The sequence below is a fragment of the Patagioenas fasciata genome, chromosome 3 (assembly GCF_037038585.1).
Source record: "Patagioenas fasciata isolate bPatFas1 chromosome 3, bPatFas1.hap1, whole genome shotgun sequence".
Classification (NCBI taxonomy): domain Eukaryota; kingdom Metazoa; phylum Chordata; class Aves; order Columbiformes; family Columbidae; genus Patagioenas; species Patagioenas fasciata.
This window is the reverse complement of record NC_092522.1, coordinates 3485963-3501603: the sequence shown is the minus strand read 5'-3', so window position 1 is coordinate 3501603 and position 15641 is coordinate 3485963. Positions and strand designations below refer to the sequence as shown.

General features: G+C 43.7%; 2 protein-coding genes across 4 annotated transcripts in view; one reads left to right on the top strand and one right to left on the bottom strand.

Annotated features, from left to right (window-relative positions):
- PUS10 (pseudouridine synthase 10) overlaps nucleotides 1-8540 on the top strand; it is a 29429-nt gene extending 20889 nt beyond the window's left edge. For all 3 annotated transcript variants that reach the window (XM_065835718.2, XM_071805647.1, XM_065835719.2), the window contains 8 exons: nucleotides 324-449; nucleotides 1478-1534; nucleotides 2454-2530; nucleotides 2623-2678; nucleotides 2804-2921; nucleotides 4005-4147; nucleotides 4733-4832; nucleotides 6167-8540. In XM_065835718.2, coding sequence (XP_065691790.1) covers nucleotides 324-449; nucleotides 1478-1534; nucleotides 2454-2530; nucleotides 2623-2678; nucleotides 2804-2921; nucleotides 4005-4147; nucleotides 4733-4832; nucleotides 6167-6205 — 716 coding nt within the window. In that variant the 3' untranslated portion in view covers nucleotides 6206-8540. The remainder of the gene's footprint in view (nucleotides 1-323; nucleotides 450-1477; nucleotides 1535-2453; nucleotides 2531-2622; nucleotides 2679-2803; nucleotides 2922-4004; nucleotides 4148-4732; nucleotides 4833-6166) is intronic.
- REL (REL proto-oncogene, NF-kB subunit) overlaps nucleotides 8401-15641 on the bottom strand; it is a 29682-nt gene continuing 22441 nt past the window's right edge. The window contains exons 6-10 of the mRNA XM_065835716.2: nucleotides 13031-13135; nucleotides 12520-12732; nucleotides 12119-12187; nucleotides 11953-12027; nucleotides 8401-10938 (exon numbers count right to left, since the gene is read on the bottom strand). Coding sequence (XP_065691788.1) covers nucleotides 10211-10938; nucleotides 11953-12027; nucleotides 12119-12187; nucleotides 12520-12732; nucleotides 13031-13135 — 1190 coding nt within the window. The 3' untranslated portion in view covers nucleotides 8401-10210. The remainder of the gene's footprint in view (nucleotides 10939-11952; nucleotides 12028-12118; nucleotides 12188-12519; nucleotides 12733-13030; nucleotides 13136-15641) is intronic.

Sequence of the window (15641 nt, the reverse complement as noted above, 5' to 3'; positions counted from 1 at the left end):
AGACTCAGAATAAGCACTTGAACCTCTGGGTTTTCATTCCCAGTTGAGTCCAACCACTTCCAGTTCTGTTGCTAAGGCTGTACCTGGAGGTCTCACTGCAGGAACAGGCTCTCCAGGGCCGCCTTTCATCTCGATGCCAAAACTCTGGTCGGTGCAGCAGCATCAGTTTCATCCCATTGCTCTAAAGCTCTTGCCTTAAAACAAGTTTAAGCCTGGAAATTTATTTTCGCTCCAATGAAAGTTAAATGCATCATGCTGTGCAATACTGGAGGTTTTGTACATTGCTTTAGGATGGTAACAGGTAACACGGTTGTTTTTTACAGGAAGATATAATAAATATTCGAGGAATTTACCTCAGACTCCCTGGATTATTGACGGGGAGCGGAAGCTGGAATCTTCCGTCGAAGAACTGATTTCAGAGCATCTAATAGCAGAATTCAAAGCAGATAGTGAGTATCTAGGAGATCTTTTACCGTATATATTTCTCATCATTACTAGAATATTTTTTCTTTGTAGCTACTCACTTAATACAAGAATGTAAGGGGAAAAAACGATGTTTCTTTATCCCTCTCTTATCCTTCCAAGTCAAACCTTGTAAACTTTTCCTATTTATGATCTGTGAGTAATTAGATGACTGCTTTATTTTATACAGTGTCTTTTATCCTTCTAAAATATCTCCTCGGTTGATCCTATGATGCAAGTATAATGGTTTTATGAAGTAGTATTTCTGCCTAGCCATACTTCTTAACGGCTGGCAGTTCCTAAAGTGACTTATAATGATGTTTTTGCCATCAGCGTTCCATAATATCTTTCCAGCCTTCGACCACTTCGTGTTCCTTCCCTTCATTCATTTATTTTCTTCAGCGCATAGAGTTCCACAAGTTAAATGCTTACCCAGGAATTACCCAGATGAAATAATTGCTGCCTGTAATTTGTCGTGTCCTAGACGTATAACCATCGAAGGTGATTAGGTCGTTGCCATAATATGACCAGAGAAATGAGAGAGAATAAAAACTGAGGAAAACTTTACACTGTGTATGTTCCCTATGGAGGAAGGAATGGAAATCTTGGAAAGCGTTGGGTGTATTTGGGATAAAAAGTTGTGTTTTGGAGGAAAACAGCTCAGTTTGATTTTTATTCGTAGACTTGAATTAGCTGGGTAAGAAATGAACACAATTAATTAATTAGTAAGTGGATTTCCTTTAGGATGGTACTGGGGTTTTTTGGGACATTTTCAGGGTTATAACATTCAAGCCAAAGAACTAGGAATGTTCTTCAAGAAACTTGTGAACCTGATGCAATGAACAATAACTATCCCAGATTTGTTTAAATACCACGTAGGCTTCATTGTTTAAAGATGTCTCTTTGAAGTAGATTTGCAAACAAGTTTAGAAAGAAAATATTTCACCTTTGAAGCTGTAGAGAGTATTAAAAATGTAAAATAAAATCTTACCTCCCTTGTTCAAATCTGTTACAGGCTTTAATTTTTCTTCCTCTGGAAGAGAAGATGTGGATGTAAGAACCCTGGGCAATGGTAAGGCTTGGATCATTCCTTCTGAAACACAGAAACGAACACAACGGTCAACCAAAGCTCACTTAAAAGATCTTGCTGAGTGCACAAGTGTGTGATTGACCGGGCACGCTTTGGCATTTTATCTCAGAAACATTTTAACGATAGTTAATCTATTCATTCCCAAAGACGTTCCATAAAAGCAACTGAAAGAGGAGCCCTTTTTCCCTGTCCTTGGCTGCACGGATACCTGGAACCGCATAGCTTGTTAGGAGTGGTTTATTTTATTCGTTTCCTATTTTTAAGCCACATATGTCAGCCTAATTCCTCTCTTATTTTCTGCTGGGTCGTTCTACTTTGTCTCACTGTCACTGAGGAGCAGGGAAGCCTTCTTTTCTTCTTGAACCTTTATGAAGGTCAGTTGCTTTCCAATACACTGAAGCTACAATAGCCAAAGGAGGAGGGGAAAGAAAATGTACAAATTAACAATGATGCGTTCCAGTTGCTGCCTGATTTATAGTGTATTTTTTGTCATTGCTTATACTGGGGATCATCCCTGGCCCCGAGGACAGAAAGTGCGGCGATTGCAACAGATGTTTAGCTGAGGGAGCGGGATTTAACATCATCTTGCACCTGGGCATTGCTGTAGGTGACAGAAAATAAGCTAATTAACTTTTTTTCTGATTTTATTTTTTAATTAGCACAGACTTGTACAAGATGTCTTCTGGGAAGTTGTAATTTGCACTTACTGCTGATACTGGGGTTTAGTAGCCAAAAAAAGGTCCCACGTTTCTTTCCTTCCATCTGATGCTACATCCCTAAACCCACAAGTCCTCTCCCTGTTCTCCTAACAGTCTTCACACCTTCCAACCTTACCGCATCAATCCAAACGTTCATTTAGAACAACATGTTTTTTATGTTTTATGGCCGCGCATGTTGCCAGGAAGGCCCTTTGCAATCGAGCTTGTGAATCCTCGTAGAATACACTTTACTGCGGAAGAAATGAAGGGGCTTCAGCAGGTAAATCATTTGCACCTCGTGGAACTCATAAAGCATGTGTTTCATCCCTAACTGAGCAGTTCTGCTAACTGATCATTTTTTAAATATTGCAGACAATTAATAACTCTTCAGACAAAATACAAGTTCGAGATTTACAGCTCGTCACCAGGTCAGTATTTATCAGCGCTGGCAGGGGATTTCCAAGCGATACTCTGGGAGCTCTGCGAGCGTTCTTGCTCACAGCGTCATATAATTATGCTTATATTATGTGAGTAATTAATTTCTTTTGTTTAGAGAGGCAATTGGTCGTATGAAAGAAGGTGAAGAGGAAAAGACAAAGACCTACAGTGCCTTAATATGGACGGACGAAGCAATACAGAAAGAAGATATCGCATTTCTAGATGATATCAAGGTATCTGCAGCTCTTTGTGCTGATTTATATATCACCTGTCCTGGTGCCCTAGGGGAGAGTTTATATACGTGCAGCCACGGACGCCTCTCTGTGTTTTCTTTGGTTGGTTGGTTTTTAGGTTTTAGGGTTTTTTTAATGAGGGTTCTTTTTGCTATAGGGACTTTCATACCTCCTGATCCCCTTCTCACGCTTCCTTACTTGCCCACTGCCAACACCACGAATTATTGGATAATGTCGGCCTTCCAATAGACCAAACAACACTATAAAAAGCAGTGAATGGGAGAGGAGGAAATCTGGCACCTGTACCCCTTTCTATCCCTTAGATCGTGTTCTGCATGAGGAGTGGAGAAGATCTTTTATTCCGCAAGCTCTAAAGCCCTTCCACAGCCACAGTGATTTGGAACTTGAAATGTTTATGGAAAATAACGCAAAGAGGCCATACGAAGTGCTCGCTGGAACAAGCGCACTGCACTCAGGAGACCTTTCTCCAAATGATGGAGAAGCGTGGTCAGTTTTTGTTGTGCCGCGCTATTTCCTGAGGGCCTTGCCCGTGAAATCGTTACAGTTCATGGAGACAACACTTGTAAATGTTATTTTTTTAGCTGCCTGCCGCTCGAACTTCTGCATCTCATTTGGGAAAGGGGGTGGGAAACGAACTTTCTAAAAGGCCCTTACAAGATCTAATCTCATTTCTTTTCCCTGACATTTATTTCTAGGTTGTAGTTTAGACAAAGCATTTCGTGGGTGGGATTGGGTTTTTTTTGATTGCCCCGAGGCTCTCGGTGAGCTTCCAAATCCTGGAGCCATTCCAGCAAAGGACTACGGGGATTTCAAGGTTATTCCTCTATATTTGTGATACCAGTAGCTTGTGTTCATATGAGGCCTCCTCATTTAACCTCTGAGATGGTTTTCCTTTCTCCCTTTGATAAACATGGAAAAAATGAGTCTTGCCACAAGATTACTCAGCTACCATAACACAATATAAAAAAGATGTGACTGCTTCACAATACATCCGACTCTCACAATCTGTGCGGCACATTGCACATTTCCTTCCTGGTTTATTTTGTTACCTTCTTGCGACAGGAATTAAAACTGGACCAGAAGACACCTCTCCGGGTTCTTCACAGGAGGCCCCTCGCTGTGAGGAGTCGCATCATTCACACCATGAAATCCCAGTACATAGACGAGCATCATTTTCGCCTGCACCTGAAGACTCAAGCGGGAACGTATCCTTAGATACCGTTACACAACGCATTTACGAAACAGGGCGCTGATTGGAGTCATTCGGGTAACGAGAAGTTTCCTGCTCTTCAGCAGCCACGTGTTGCTGCATAATATTTGCTTTTATGTCAGAATTTCACATTCGGGCCTTCCTTTAAAATTGCCACCAATGTGTGTTTTTCTGATGACCACTGTGATAAAGTACATGATAGCGATAAAAATATACGGGTTAAAGATAGACTTAAGCTTTTTCTAATTTAACCGATAACTTTTCACCTTCGCTTTTCTGTAGTATTTAATGCGCTGCAATGCATACTGTAGCTTGCTGCTGCTTACAAGGTAGGAGTCTTGACACAGAATCACCACTCACTTTGGAATAAAAGAGAAAATACAGGTCAATAGCAGAGTTTTTTGACATTTGAGTTAGAAGCCAAGAATTAGGAAATCTTTTTAAAGATGGGTATGGGCTTTACAGGACATTCACTGCAAACTGGCTGGTTTTTGCTTTGAGTGTTTTTCACCATAGTCTTTTTTTTTACCTTTTGATTTCTTTATGTTAAAATCCCCCTTTCCTTAGCCTGTATTTCCAGCTACATTAAAGAATTTGTGCATGGGGACTTCGGAAGAACGAAGCCCAATATTGGCTCCCTACTGAACAGAACCGCCGACATTCTGGAGCTGGATGTAGAAGTAAGTTGTTTGCTGTTTCTCTTTCCTGGAAATGAGTAACGTGGTTGCGTTTGAGATGGTTTCAGTGGAATTTCTCCACCCAAATCAACATTCCTTCCCACAGTTAATAGAAAAATGCATGTTAATGCAAAAATTGTGGTTTGTACCACGCTGCCACATGTGACAGGCGTCCTCGCTGAATTTGTGTTGCAGAGGGATGGGAAGACGTTAAATTAATTGTGACAATTATTATTAGCACCCTCTGAGCGATGTTACACGTACCACATCGCTTCTTTTCAAAACCGAGTCGGATAAAAATAGGAGAAGCTCAAACTTCCTCTTTCAGTGCTGGTTCAAACCCAGCAAGAAATTACATCCATTTGCCTGCTGGAGCCAGATGAAAAAAAACCCTACATTTGTTGTGGTTAAAAGAACATACGTAGAGATACGGATTTAATATTTAACCTAGCGGTTTAGCGAGGTTTATTTAAAAATGGCTTTTCATTTCAAGTAGCCAATGATCAACACGCTTGTTGTCGTGTATTTCTGGAAAACTGTTACATTTGGCAGAGCAGCCGCGTAGGGTTTTTGGGTATTTTTAGTAGGATAATGCAGAAGGAGAAGTTGCAGAGGGCACTAAAGTGACTGCTGGAAACAGGGCTGATAAGCATCACTCTGGTATGGTTTGGTGTCGCTGCTATAGGCCATAACTGTCAAAGATGTCTAGGGACGTGAAAATAATTACTCACCTTGCTAATAATGCATTTTAGCTCAGCTTAAGAGCCTAATCCTGCGCTGAAGGTGGAGGTTAGGCAAGGAGTAGCTGTGATTAATGCAGGCAGTGCTGAGCCAAGGCGGTAATGTGCGGTGTTGCGATGGCAAAGGGCGATACTCTGGTAGCGCAGGGTGTGCTGGTTTTGGGAGAGCATGAGCAACAAGTTCACGGCCAAAGGGAACGGGAGATGTGGCCTCAGGGAGGAAAGACGTAATCCAAGTTGTAGTAATTACGACATTTCCTTCTATTAAGGTGTCAGGTGTGCTCTGTCCCTTTTGATTAACAGCTAATGATGTTGCCTGGATAATTCTTGCACATAATGCTTGACAGCTTATTCTTTAGGTCTAGTTCTCCTTGCTCAGGAGGCAGATTTAGGGACAGGTGATGGTTTTCTACTCAAGCCTTGCCTGCACTGCCCAATACCCCAATAATTCTGTGGCATTAATCAAGAAGTCAGTTGTTTCACATTGCAAAGGCCCATCTGCAGGATGGGTAGAAGATGAAGATGATTCACATTTTTTATATATGTAAAATAGCAAGTCTGCTGATTTTTGCCTATTTTTTCCCCCTGCTTTTCTAGTCGGTTGACGTTGATTGGCCTCCAACCCTGGATAACTAACTTCAGCTGGGACAAGGAAGAAGCGGCTCCTCTGGTTCCTGAACACTTTACAGCTCTACAGCTTGGGTGCAAAGTGTTTCTGTTGAACATTTGGATCATGTTGATCTGCCAAGTTGATTCTTACTTTGAATCAACTTTAAACACTCTGGGAGAGGTAGGGGTCGGTCAGTCTCTAACCTTATTTTTAGTGCTTCTGTGCATAAGACCAGTTTTAGTAAGCTGGCGTATTGATAATTTTTTAAAGTCATTAGGTTAAATGGCGTAACGTGCAAATGGTGTACGGAGCAAGTACATCAAACATGCTTTCTGCAGTAGTTTAAAATGTTTTAATTAAAAACAACCCTCCCTCAAGCCAGATTTTCTTAAACTCTTTTTATATGGGATGCTGCAGCTTTCTTGCCTTGAGATGAGACAAAATGTCTCCTAGCCAAAGTACTTTTCAAAAGGGAAAAAAAATACAGTTTTCAGAGGAAAACTTTGCATGCAAACCCAAGTTTTTCTCATTTAAAACCATCAGCAATGCTTCCTGGAAACAACAGTTGAGGTTCTTGAGGCCTGAGCAGCTCTTGGCCCTGCTGAGAGTCCTGTTCAAGTGCAGGGTTTCCCCACTGAGTCACCACATATAAGAAGATTGGGAACTCCTTGCTCTAAAGTAAAATAGGAATACCAAGAACCTCACAGTACAGGCAAATACAAAATGTACCAAAGAACGGTGGTATTGAGAAAGCAAGACAGATAATAAGCTTTAGTTTGTAGCATAATGCATTTTTTCTAGTCAAACGCCACCTGGGAACTTGCCTTGAATAGGGACAATCCAAGTTTTCCTCTTTGCTTGCATGGTTTTCAATGTTTCCTGCAAAGCAACACCTACATCCACTAAGGAAAAGCCACTTGGATGCCTGTACCACATTAATCCATTAGGAAGCTGCTTCTGCTGACCTGAAGTACAGAAGAGACTTCAACTATTGACAAGAAATTAAGGTTTGGAATTTAAGGGCTCTTCGTTAATTAACAATTCAGAAATAAAGAGGTAATATTTGCCAAGACAAAGCACTGTTTGGGGACAGGGAGGATGATTGAGATGTCTTACCTTCCATTCACTGCTGCCAGGAGCTCACAGAAAACAGCTGCATGAAAACTGAAGGCTCAAAAAAGACATTAATAAAATGTTTTCAAGGAGCTGCTAAAAACTGATCTTGAAAAATGAGTCTAAATATTACACACTCTGCCTGGGATGGGCTGTCAAAACTTGACTCTCATCATTTGTTTCCCTGGTCCACTCTAATGTAGTTCAGAAGCTCCTGGTTTTCTGACACAAAAATAATAGGAACATGATTCAGACAGCAATAGTTTGTTGTTTTTAATCTTAAAGCTGTTATGAGCAACGGATTCCAGGAGCGGTTGTCTCAGATAATGATCTGTACCCAGAAAGGAAGTGTCTTGAATGATGGAAAACTTAAACTGAACGCAGAAAACAAACAAAAGAGAATTTCAGTCTCGTCTCCGAGTTCTTGAAACTCTAAGTGAGCTAAAATATGATTTATAAATTCCAACATAAGGGCAATGAGGCTGAAGCAGCAAGCCTTGCAGCTCTTGTGCACGGTACGTTATCGTGGTGACAGTGGCGATCACGTTAAGAGGCAAAGTGCAGCTATTCAAGGCTATAAATATCATACTAAATGTGCTGAACCTGATCCCTTGTCCACACAACATCGAGAGGTCCATCAAAAATTCCCAGATTTCTTATTTTTACCATAAATGTGAAGTATCCAAATGAGGGGGGGGGAAAGCTGAAGATGCAAATATCTCTTTAGTTATTGTCTGGTGATCATGTGAAAAAAGGAAAAGATGTGTTCAGTTCTCCTTGAACTTTGCGGATTGTGATACAGGGTAAACACCTTGACCGATCAATCTGTAACGAATATTGCAGCAATAATGTTGTACTTTGGCCTTCACCTTCTTTTTTAAAAGTGAAACACCTTTGTGAGTCCTCAAATAGGATGTTTTGGGAGAATAACATTTAACTTTGTCCCCTTGGCCCTTCCTTATCCTTCCCAGGATAAGGAACCCGTAACCCACCTTGTGCCACCGCTCCGGCTTTGCTGCGCCGAGGGACGTCTCCGATCTCAGGCTGCAGAAGCTGAGTACTTGGCATAACCAGTTTTTTAATTACCAAACCGACTCGTTTACAAAGGAAAACAGAACTTTGAAAATATTTAATTATACAGTAAAAACAAATTGTGCTATTGAGAGCTTACTATGAAGTGAGTAAAATGTTTACATTTACTATGCTTACAATTGAGAACTTCAAAAATAAAACTGAATAAACAACACATTTCAAGCTTCCTTTGTATTTCTTTGGTCTTTTGATTACTCAAGACAGCAGAGGAGCTCCGGAAAAAGGGACGTGTGATGCAGGAGTGAGGAGAAACCGCTTTAAAACACAGAGATTTAATTCTTTGCCTTGTGCACCGGGAGCTCGGGAGAGCACTTTGCCAAAATTCCCATGGTCTAAGGAGCACGTTCCATGCAACCTGGGGAATCGGTGTCACCACCTTATTGCTTCGAATGCGACGAATTCCTGCGGTTAGAGAGTCGCTGCTTTCCTAGAAACCAGCGTTTTTTTGGAGTTCCTTTCTGCCTTGTGTAGAACTGTACGTCTCAAGTGGCTTTTTTGATGTGGGGTCGTGTTTTTTATACCCAACTGTGCTTTTTTATTGCTTCATTCCATGGGACAGCTTTATGTTGGCAAACAGTAACGATTAGATTGTTCAGCCTCGTCTGCGATATAAAACATCTGTATAATTTAAGAAATACACTCTCATATTGCTCGCTGTGTTGCTGCTTAAAATAATATTAATAATAATAATAATACTAGAATGGCCAAGCCCTATAATGCAGAGTGTCTTACCCAGCCAGTTACGTCCAGGCGAGTTGCGACCAAACGTCTCGCAACTCAGACTAAGGATGAAAACTGGAAATGGAAGGAAGTTCCGGCTTCTGACACAGAGAGGAGTGTTTTTAGTTAGTGCTGACGCCCTAAAGTTGTTAATAAATGTTAGCTGGGGGTCGCCCCCAGAGCTTTTTTGCAAGGAGGCAGAGCATGAGCCTTTCTTTCTATTTTTAAGCAGTCACTTGCATAGCAGGAAACTGCCGGGTACCTGAGGAGACAGGGAGATGCTTCGCCTCAACGTATTTCTGCAGTTCGGAATATTATACATCCACACAAAAACAACGTGCAGAGAAATAAGAGCGTGCTCCCTTCCTAAAGCAACAGGGGTTTATCGTTTCAAACAGTGCACTCGGTCTGCCGTGCAGAGCCCGTCCTTTCTGTTCGTTCTCTTGTGCAGTGATTCATTTACAACAGACTATTTAAAACAAAAACAAAACAAACCTCAAACCTTCCGGTCTTTTAAAATATATCTAACAATGACATAGTCATTAAAAAAATTTTAAGAGTAAATTTGCCGTCAAAGCAAATGGAGTCTGGTGAAAACGTGAAAAAAACAATCATCAATGTATGATCTTCTTTTACTAGAAGAATATTGTATATGGAAGAGCGTAAGAAACCTAAACCTTTTAAGGAAGTTGAGCAAAACTGAGTTGTTAGGTGAGCCTGAGCGACAGTGCCCACGTGCAGGGCTTTTTCCTAATTTCTGTCCTATCAAAATTCCATTTCCGTAACAATTTTAACCCTGTCAAGATGTGAAATTTAACCCTTCTGAAGAAGCTTTTACAGTCCCCAAAGGCGAGCAAGATTAAGTGTTAACAGTTCCCTTTCCCGACAGCGTAAAAAACCCACATACAACATACTTTTAAGGTACGGAACCCCAAACCCTACTCCCAACCTCTCGTCTTTACGCGCACCAGTCTTTAAGCTGCAATATATAACCTCAAGTTGTATCATAAAACTTGCATAGTAGCATTTAGAAGGAGAAAGCGGGGACTCCAGAAGGGTAAGTTCCTCCTCTTCACACAGGTGAAAAGCTCTACGTACCCAGTTCCTCAGGGGTTGTAACTTTGTAAGATGCTTTCGAGTTGGTAGGACTGATAGAGCTCGTCGGTGTGGACACCCTCGGTGTCGTAGAACTGGTTGTCTGCAATGCTGTTCTGGTGGGTCTGGAACGGGTTGGTGGAGAGTCTCGAGTCGCTTAAAACTTGGTCTATAAAACCGTAAACTCCTGGATCGGCTACGTTAGGCTGAGCATTAACAGCTGTGCCGCCCGGGGCTGCTCCAGGCACCTGGTGGAGCTGCTGCCTGGGGTTGCTGGTGTTTAGCACCGGATTGTACTTGTCAAAGTTGATGCTGGTGCAGTTCATGTCATCGGTCTCCATGCTGGTTGCGGAGACGCTGCCGGGCCCGACGCCGTTACCAGAAACGCTCTGCACGTCCGTGCTCGCCACCGCCGCCGCTCCCAACCCGTTTGCACCGCCGAAATTCTGGTAGAAACCCGGATCCTTCTCATCGGGCCAGCTGAGAGGGTTGTCATGGAAAGTGGCAAGCGAGCCGCTGGCTGGGGCCGCGGGCTGAGCCAGCTCGAAGCTGCTCTGGGGGTGCGTGCCCAGCAGGCTGCCCGGAGCTGGGGTGCTGCACCAGTGCTGCCAGCACGAGGGGAGCGGCTCCTGCTTCCCCGCGGCCGCGGGCTGGTTGGGCAGCGGGTTGTAGAGCTGGCTGGTGTTGGACAGGGTTCCCAGCCCTGGCAGCAGCAGCGCGGGTGAAAAGAGGTTTGGTTCTATGGAAAGACAGGACTGCGTTTTAATGCCATTTTAAAAAATGTTTTTAAAATTACAAACGATAAAAAAGCAAAGCAAAAATGGTGTGATATTAGTAAGAGATGATATCACAGAATATCAGGGATTGGAAGGGACCTGGAAAGCTCATCCAGTGCAATCCCCCCATGGAGCAGGAACACCCAGCTGAGGTTCCACAGGAAGGTGTCCAGGCGGGTTTGAATGGCTGCAGAGAAGGAGACTCCACAACCTCCCTGGGCAGCCTGGGCCAGGCTCTGCCATCCTCACCATAAAGAAGTTTCTTCTCAAATTTAAACGGAACCTCTTGTGTTCCAGTTTGTACTCATTGCCCCTTGTCCAATCATTGGTTGTCACCAAGAAGAGCCTGGCTCCATCCTCCTGACACTCACCCTTTATGTATCTGTAAACATTAATGAGGTCACCCCTCAGTCTCCTTGTCTTCAAGCTAAAGAGCCCCAGCTCCCTCAGCCTTTCAAATGTTCATTTGCACTTTTGTACTTGCTCAGCTGGGTGGACCCCAGTTTTCTGGGCAGCAGCAGGACAGTTATTCCACCTACCCACCCCCTCTGCGGGTGACAGCTCCATTGAACTAAAGAACTGATGGGTTTAGTGTGTAGAGTCAGAAGTAGCAGCATCTTACAGGAAGAAACCCTCAAAGAATATTAGAATTTCAAGCAAAGAGGCGGGAGGGCTGGCAGCTGAGGGTACATCTGAACGTACCCTCTGAACACAGAGAAAAATCAGTCATTATTTAAATTAAGGCTGCAAGCCAGCAAAGCTTAACGATGAAGGTGGTGTAGCCCTCTCCTGTGCCAAGGGGAAGCTGCCGCAGCTGAGGCTTTGAGAAGAATCTGGAGGAAGAGGAGGGGGGAAAGTAAGAGAGCGGAATTCCTGCTGCCTTCGGAGCCTCAGTGCCCCCCAAAAAACGCCCTTCCCGCAGCAATCGGGCAGGATTTGTGTCAAACCGCTGTCAATCGGGACACGCAAAAACCCACCTTTCTTAATCAGCTTCCCTTCAGGAGCCACAGTGGGGAATGGAGCTACTTTGGGCCTCTCTGTCGCGTTTGATCCTGCGAGGGAAGAAAGCACAAATGTTTGCTTAAATAACTCCGTCTAAGCCTAAGTTTGCTCGAACAAGAGAAAGACAAATAGTTTCCTTACCACAGTCCTGTATGAGCTTTTGCCAAGCTAACGTTGATCTTTGCCTTTTGGCTTTGTTGCCATACGGGTCTACAGAGAAAAGAGCAGAAGGAAGAAGTGTCAAGTTTCCCTTTGATATAATTAGTAAAGAAACTTCCTAAAACTTACACTAGTGGCCCCTAATTGTAGTAAAATATGTTTAAAGAAAAATATTTCAGACATGACAGCACTAACCAAGCCAATGTTATTAACAGTGATTCTTGATATGCACATTGAAAGGGAACAAATTGACTAGTGCTATTTTTAAAAACAAAAATCTACTTTGTAGCAGTAGCATGGTAGGATTCTTACTAATTAAGCTACTGTTTGTTATCAACAGGAGTTCTGCCCCGCTAATGGCTCCTCAGAAAAGTGGAACATACCCTTTTCATCTGGCAGGTATCTGAAATCCATCGGTTCGCTGACTTCCTGGTCCGAAGGTCTTCGCAGCTGCATCTTCACCGTGACGGGCTCGGTGATGTCCCTGAGAAACGGCGGGGTCCTGAACACAATCGCAACTTGACGGTGAACGTCGGCTTGGGAGAAGGAACCTTTGGCCTCCCAGTTGTCCAAGACGAACCTGACTTCTATGTCATCTGCTCCATGAGAAACACAAGGTGCTTGTTAGGCTGAAGGACTGAAAACTTGCAGCACAAAAAAAGGGGAAAGGGGAATAAAAATAGGAATCTGACTCAGGATTCAGATGCAAAGTGACTTTAAAGGCACTGAGGATCTTGGAGGTGCTGAGAGCCCTTGAACCTCAAAGCTCTTCTGCCCAGCAATAAAACCAGACCATTTACACATGAGTGTGGTGAAGGGCTTCAGTTCTCCTGCCAGAAAGTGGCAGCGTCAGCCATTTGGGACAAAGGGAACGAAATCAGGAGTCAAGATTACCTTTCTGAACCTTGTCACACAGCAGAAATATTTCATCTCCTCCTTTTACACTCCCGCAGTTCTTGTTCACGCGACAAATTCTCAATTCTGCGGTGTTGGGAGCTCCTGGAGAGGAACAGATAATAAAGAGTTACGGTAACTCCATCACTAGTGAAGAGGAGGAGCTGGGGAAGGGAAGGGAAGGGAAGGGAAGGGAAGGGAAGGGAAGGGAAGGGAAGGGAAGGGAAGGGAAGGGAAGGGAAGGGAAGGGAAGGGAAGGGAAGGGAAGGGAAGGGAAGGGAAGGGAAGGGAAGGGAAGGGAAGGGAAGGGAAGGGAAGGGAAGGGAAGGGAAGGGAAGGGAAGGGAAGGGAAGGGAAGGGAAGGGAAGGGAAGGGAAGGGAAGGGAAGGGAAGGGAAGGGAAGGGAAGGGAAGGGAAGGGAAGGGAAGAACTGGAGGAACATGACACAACCCCAAATCCACCCCACACCAGTTGCTCCGTGCAGGAAATTCAGATGTTCTGCGGTCCTACAGCTCTTGGCACCTGCAGACTCAAGATACTGATGCAGCTGTGCCACTTACTCTCTAAATATTCTAGAGTAGTCTTAAAATACTTCTGAATGAAGTTATTGTGCTCAGTGCTGCTGCCCTTTGAGTTGTAGAATTCAAAGCAGTTCTTTGATCGGCAAATTACCTGCTACCAGTACTAGCAAGTCAAGAAAATTCTCTTATTTGAGCATCAGACATGTTTGGTCATCAACCCTCTCCTCTGTTGCCCTCTCTAGGTGTTTGAGAACAGAGTTTAACTGTCACTGCTTTACTCAGAAGAGCAGATTTCATCCCCAAATGCTCAAATTTCAAGTCCAAACTGCCTGTATGTGGATGTTTTGGACGCAGAGCTGCCCTGGGGTAGCATCGTATGTCGCAATAAACAAAGCACCAGCCAAATCTGCACAGTGCACCCCAGCAACCCGACGGCCACAGGGAATCGTGTGGGATGGACAAAAGCTGCCAGCACGAAGAGCCCCCTCGGAGCTTTGTGGGCTGCGTGACCGTTTATTTAAAAGGGCACTAATGGCACAAGACAGTGATTCAGAAGTGACAAAGAACAACAAAAAGAAACCCAAAACAAACAGAACGGAAAAACTGCCTAGAATTTCAGTTTCACCCCCTGTGCCTATCGGTTGTGTCGAAATTTTTAAGTACATGAGCGCAGACCAATTTTAAGCCCCTGTCTTCATTTAACATACAAACTAACTGATGCTCATTTTTCTGCTGCTGTGACTATATTCACTGCACCTTCTTCCACTCCTCAAAGTCCAACAGAACAAAACTACCCCATGCCATGATGTTTTCTCATCTCCTTTTATCAAGACGTGCTCCAGATGTGTTTAAAACATCTGGGAGGATCCAGCTGGTGCCTAAAAACGGGTCCTCACGCTGCCACAGCGACGTGAGGCTGCACCACCACGTGCTCCCGGGCAGGGGGATGAAATACAAAACCAAAGCTCACGGTGTCACCCTCCAAAAAAAGCCAACAAATTAAGCTACTTTATACTCTTCTATACTCTCAGTTTGAGTCAATTCCTGCCCGGTTGCTCACGGTACAGTACAGGTACACTGCAGAACAACACACGCTACGCTTGAACCAGAGCTCCCAGTAACCTCAGCCCCCAATGACGTAGTTACTATCTGCAGCTATTACTATCACTACTATTAGGAGAAGTGGCTGCTACAGCCTCATTTACTACATGACATAAGCCACTTCGTTTGCTGAATGAATCAGAAACTTCGAAGGGAGGGGAAACAAAACAAACCCAGAAACAGCGCAGCATCATATGACTGGCAGCATCATTGTGTGTCTTTCACAGGAAGGGTAAATTAAGAATTGCAAGAAACGGCCTAATTTTACCTTTGTTTCACTTCTGTATGCTCAAACAGCACTTGATGTCTTTTTAACAAGTTTTTGGGAAGGTCTCCTAGGCTGGAGTTTGTTCTTTTATCTTTAGACAAAGAACTGGGAAGGGACAATGAAGAAAGTCTGTGTTGGGGCAGGAACGTTGCGACCGGCACCGGCCTCGGAGGGACACGCTCCCTGTGGCCTCTTCTTCCCCCATCACCTCGACTCCTGCCCAATTCCTGCTCCTCGTTCCCCAGAAGCACATCCCTGGTAACAAATTCCTAGAAAAACGAGCTTCTCACCAAAAATCCCGTCACTTTCAACAAGGGCAGAACAACGTTCTCCCGAACCGCGTTTCTCAGACGTGGCAAAGCTGCTTTATCTGACTCTTCCCAAGAGTTTTCAGCGCGGTAAGATAATGCAACTTGGGAAATTTCTCTTCTAAACCAGGCAACATCGGACACAACTGAAAACAGAAGCTGCCTGTAATACTGAATTTTATAAACCTGCAGGCTCTGCCTTGGTATTACATTCATATTAGTCTTATGTATCTCTACTACAGCAGGTACAAAGCACTAGAAAGTTAAGAAAATACTGGATTTAAAACACACAAGCTCTGAATACCTTGTTGTGCGTGATCTGAACAGATTTGTGAAAGCTTGATATCCAATTTGCAAGGCTGTTGTACTGTAGTTTTATCTTTTATCTACAGTTCCAACCTGACCTTACCCAG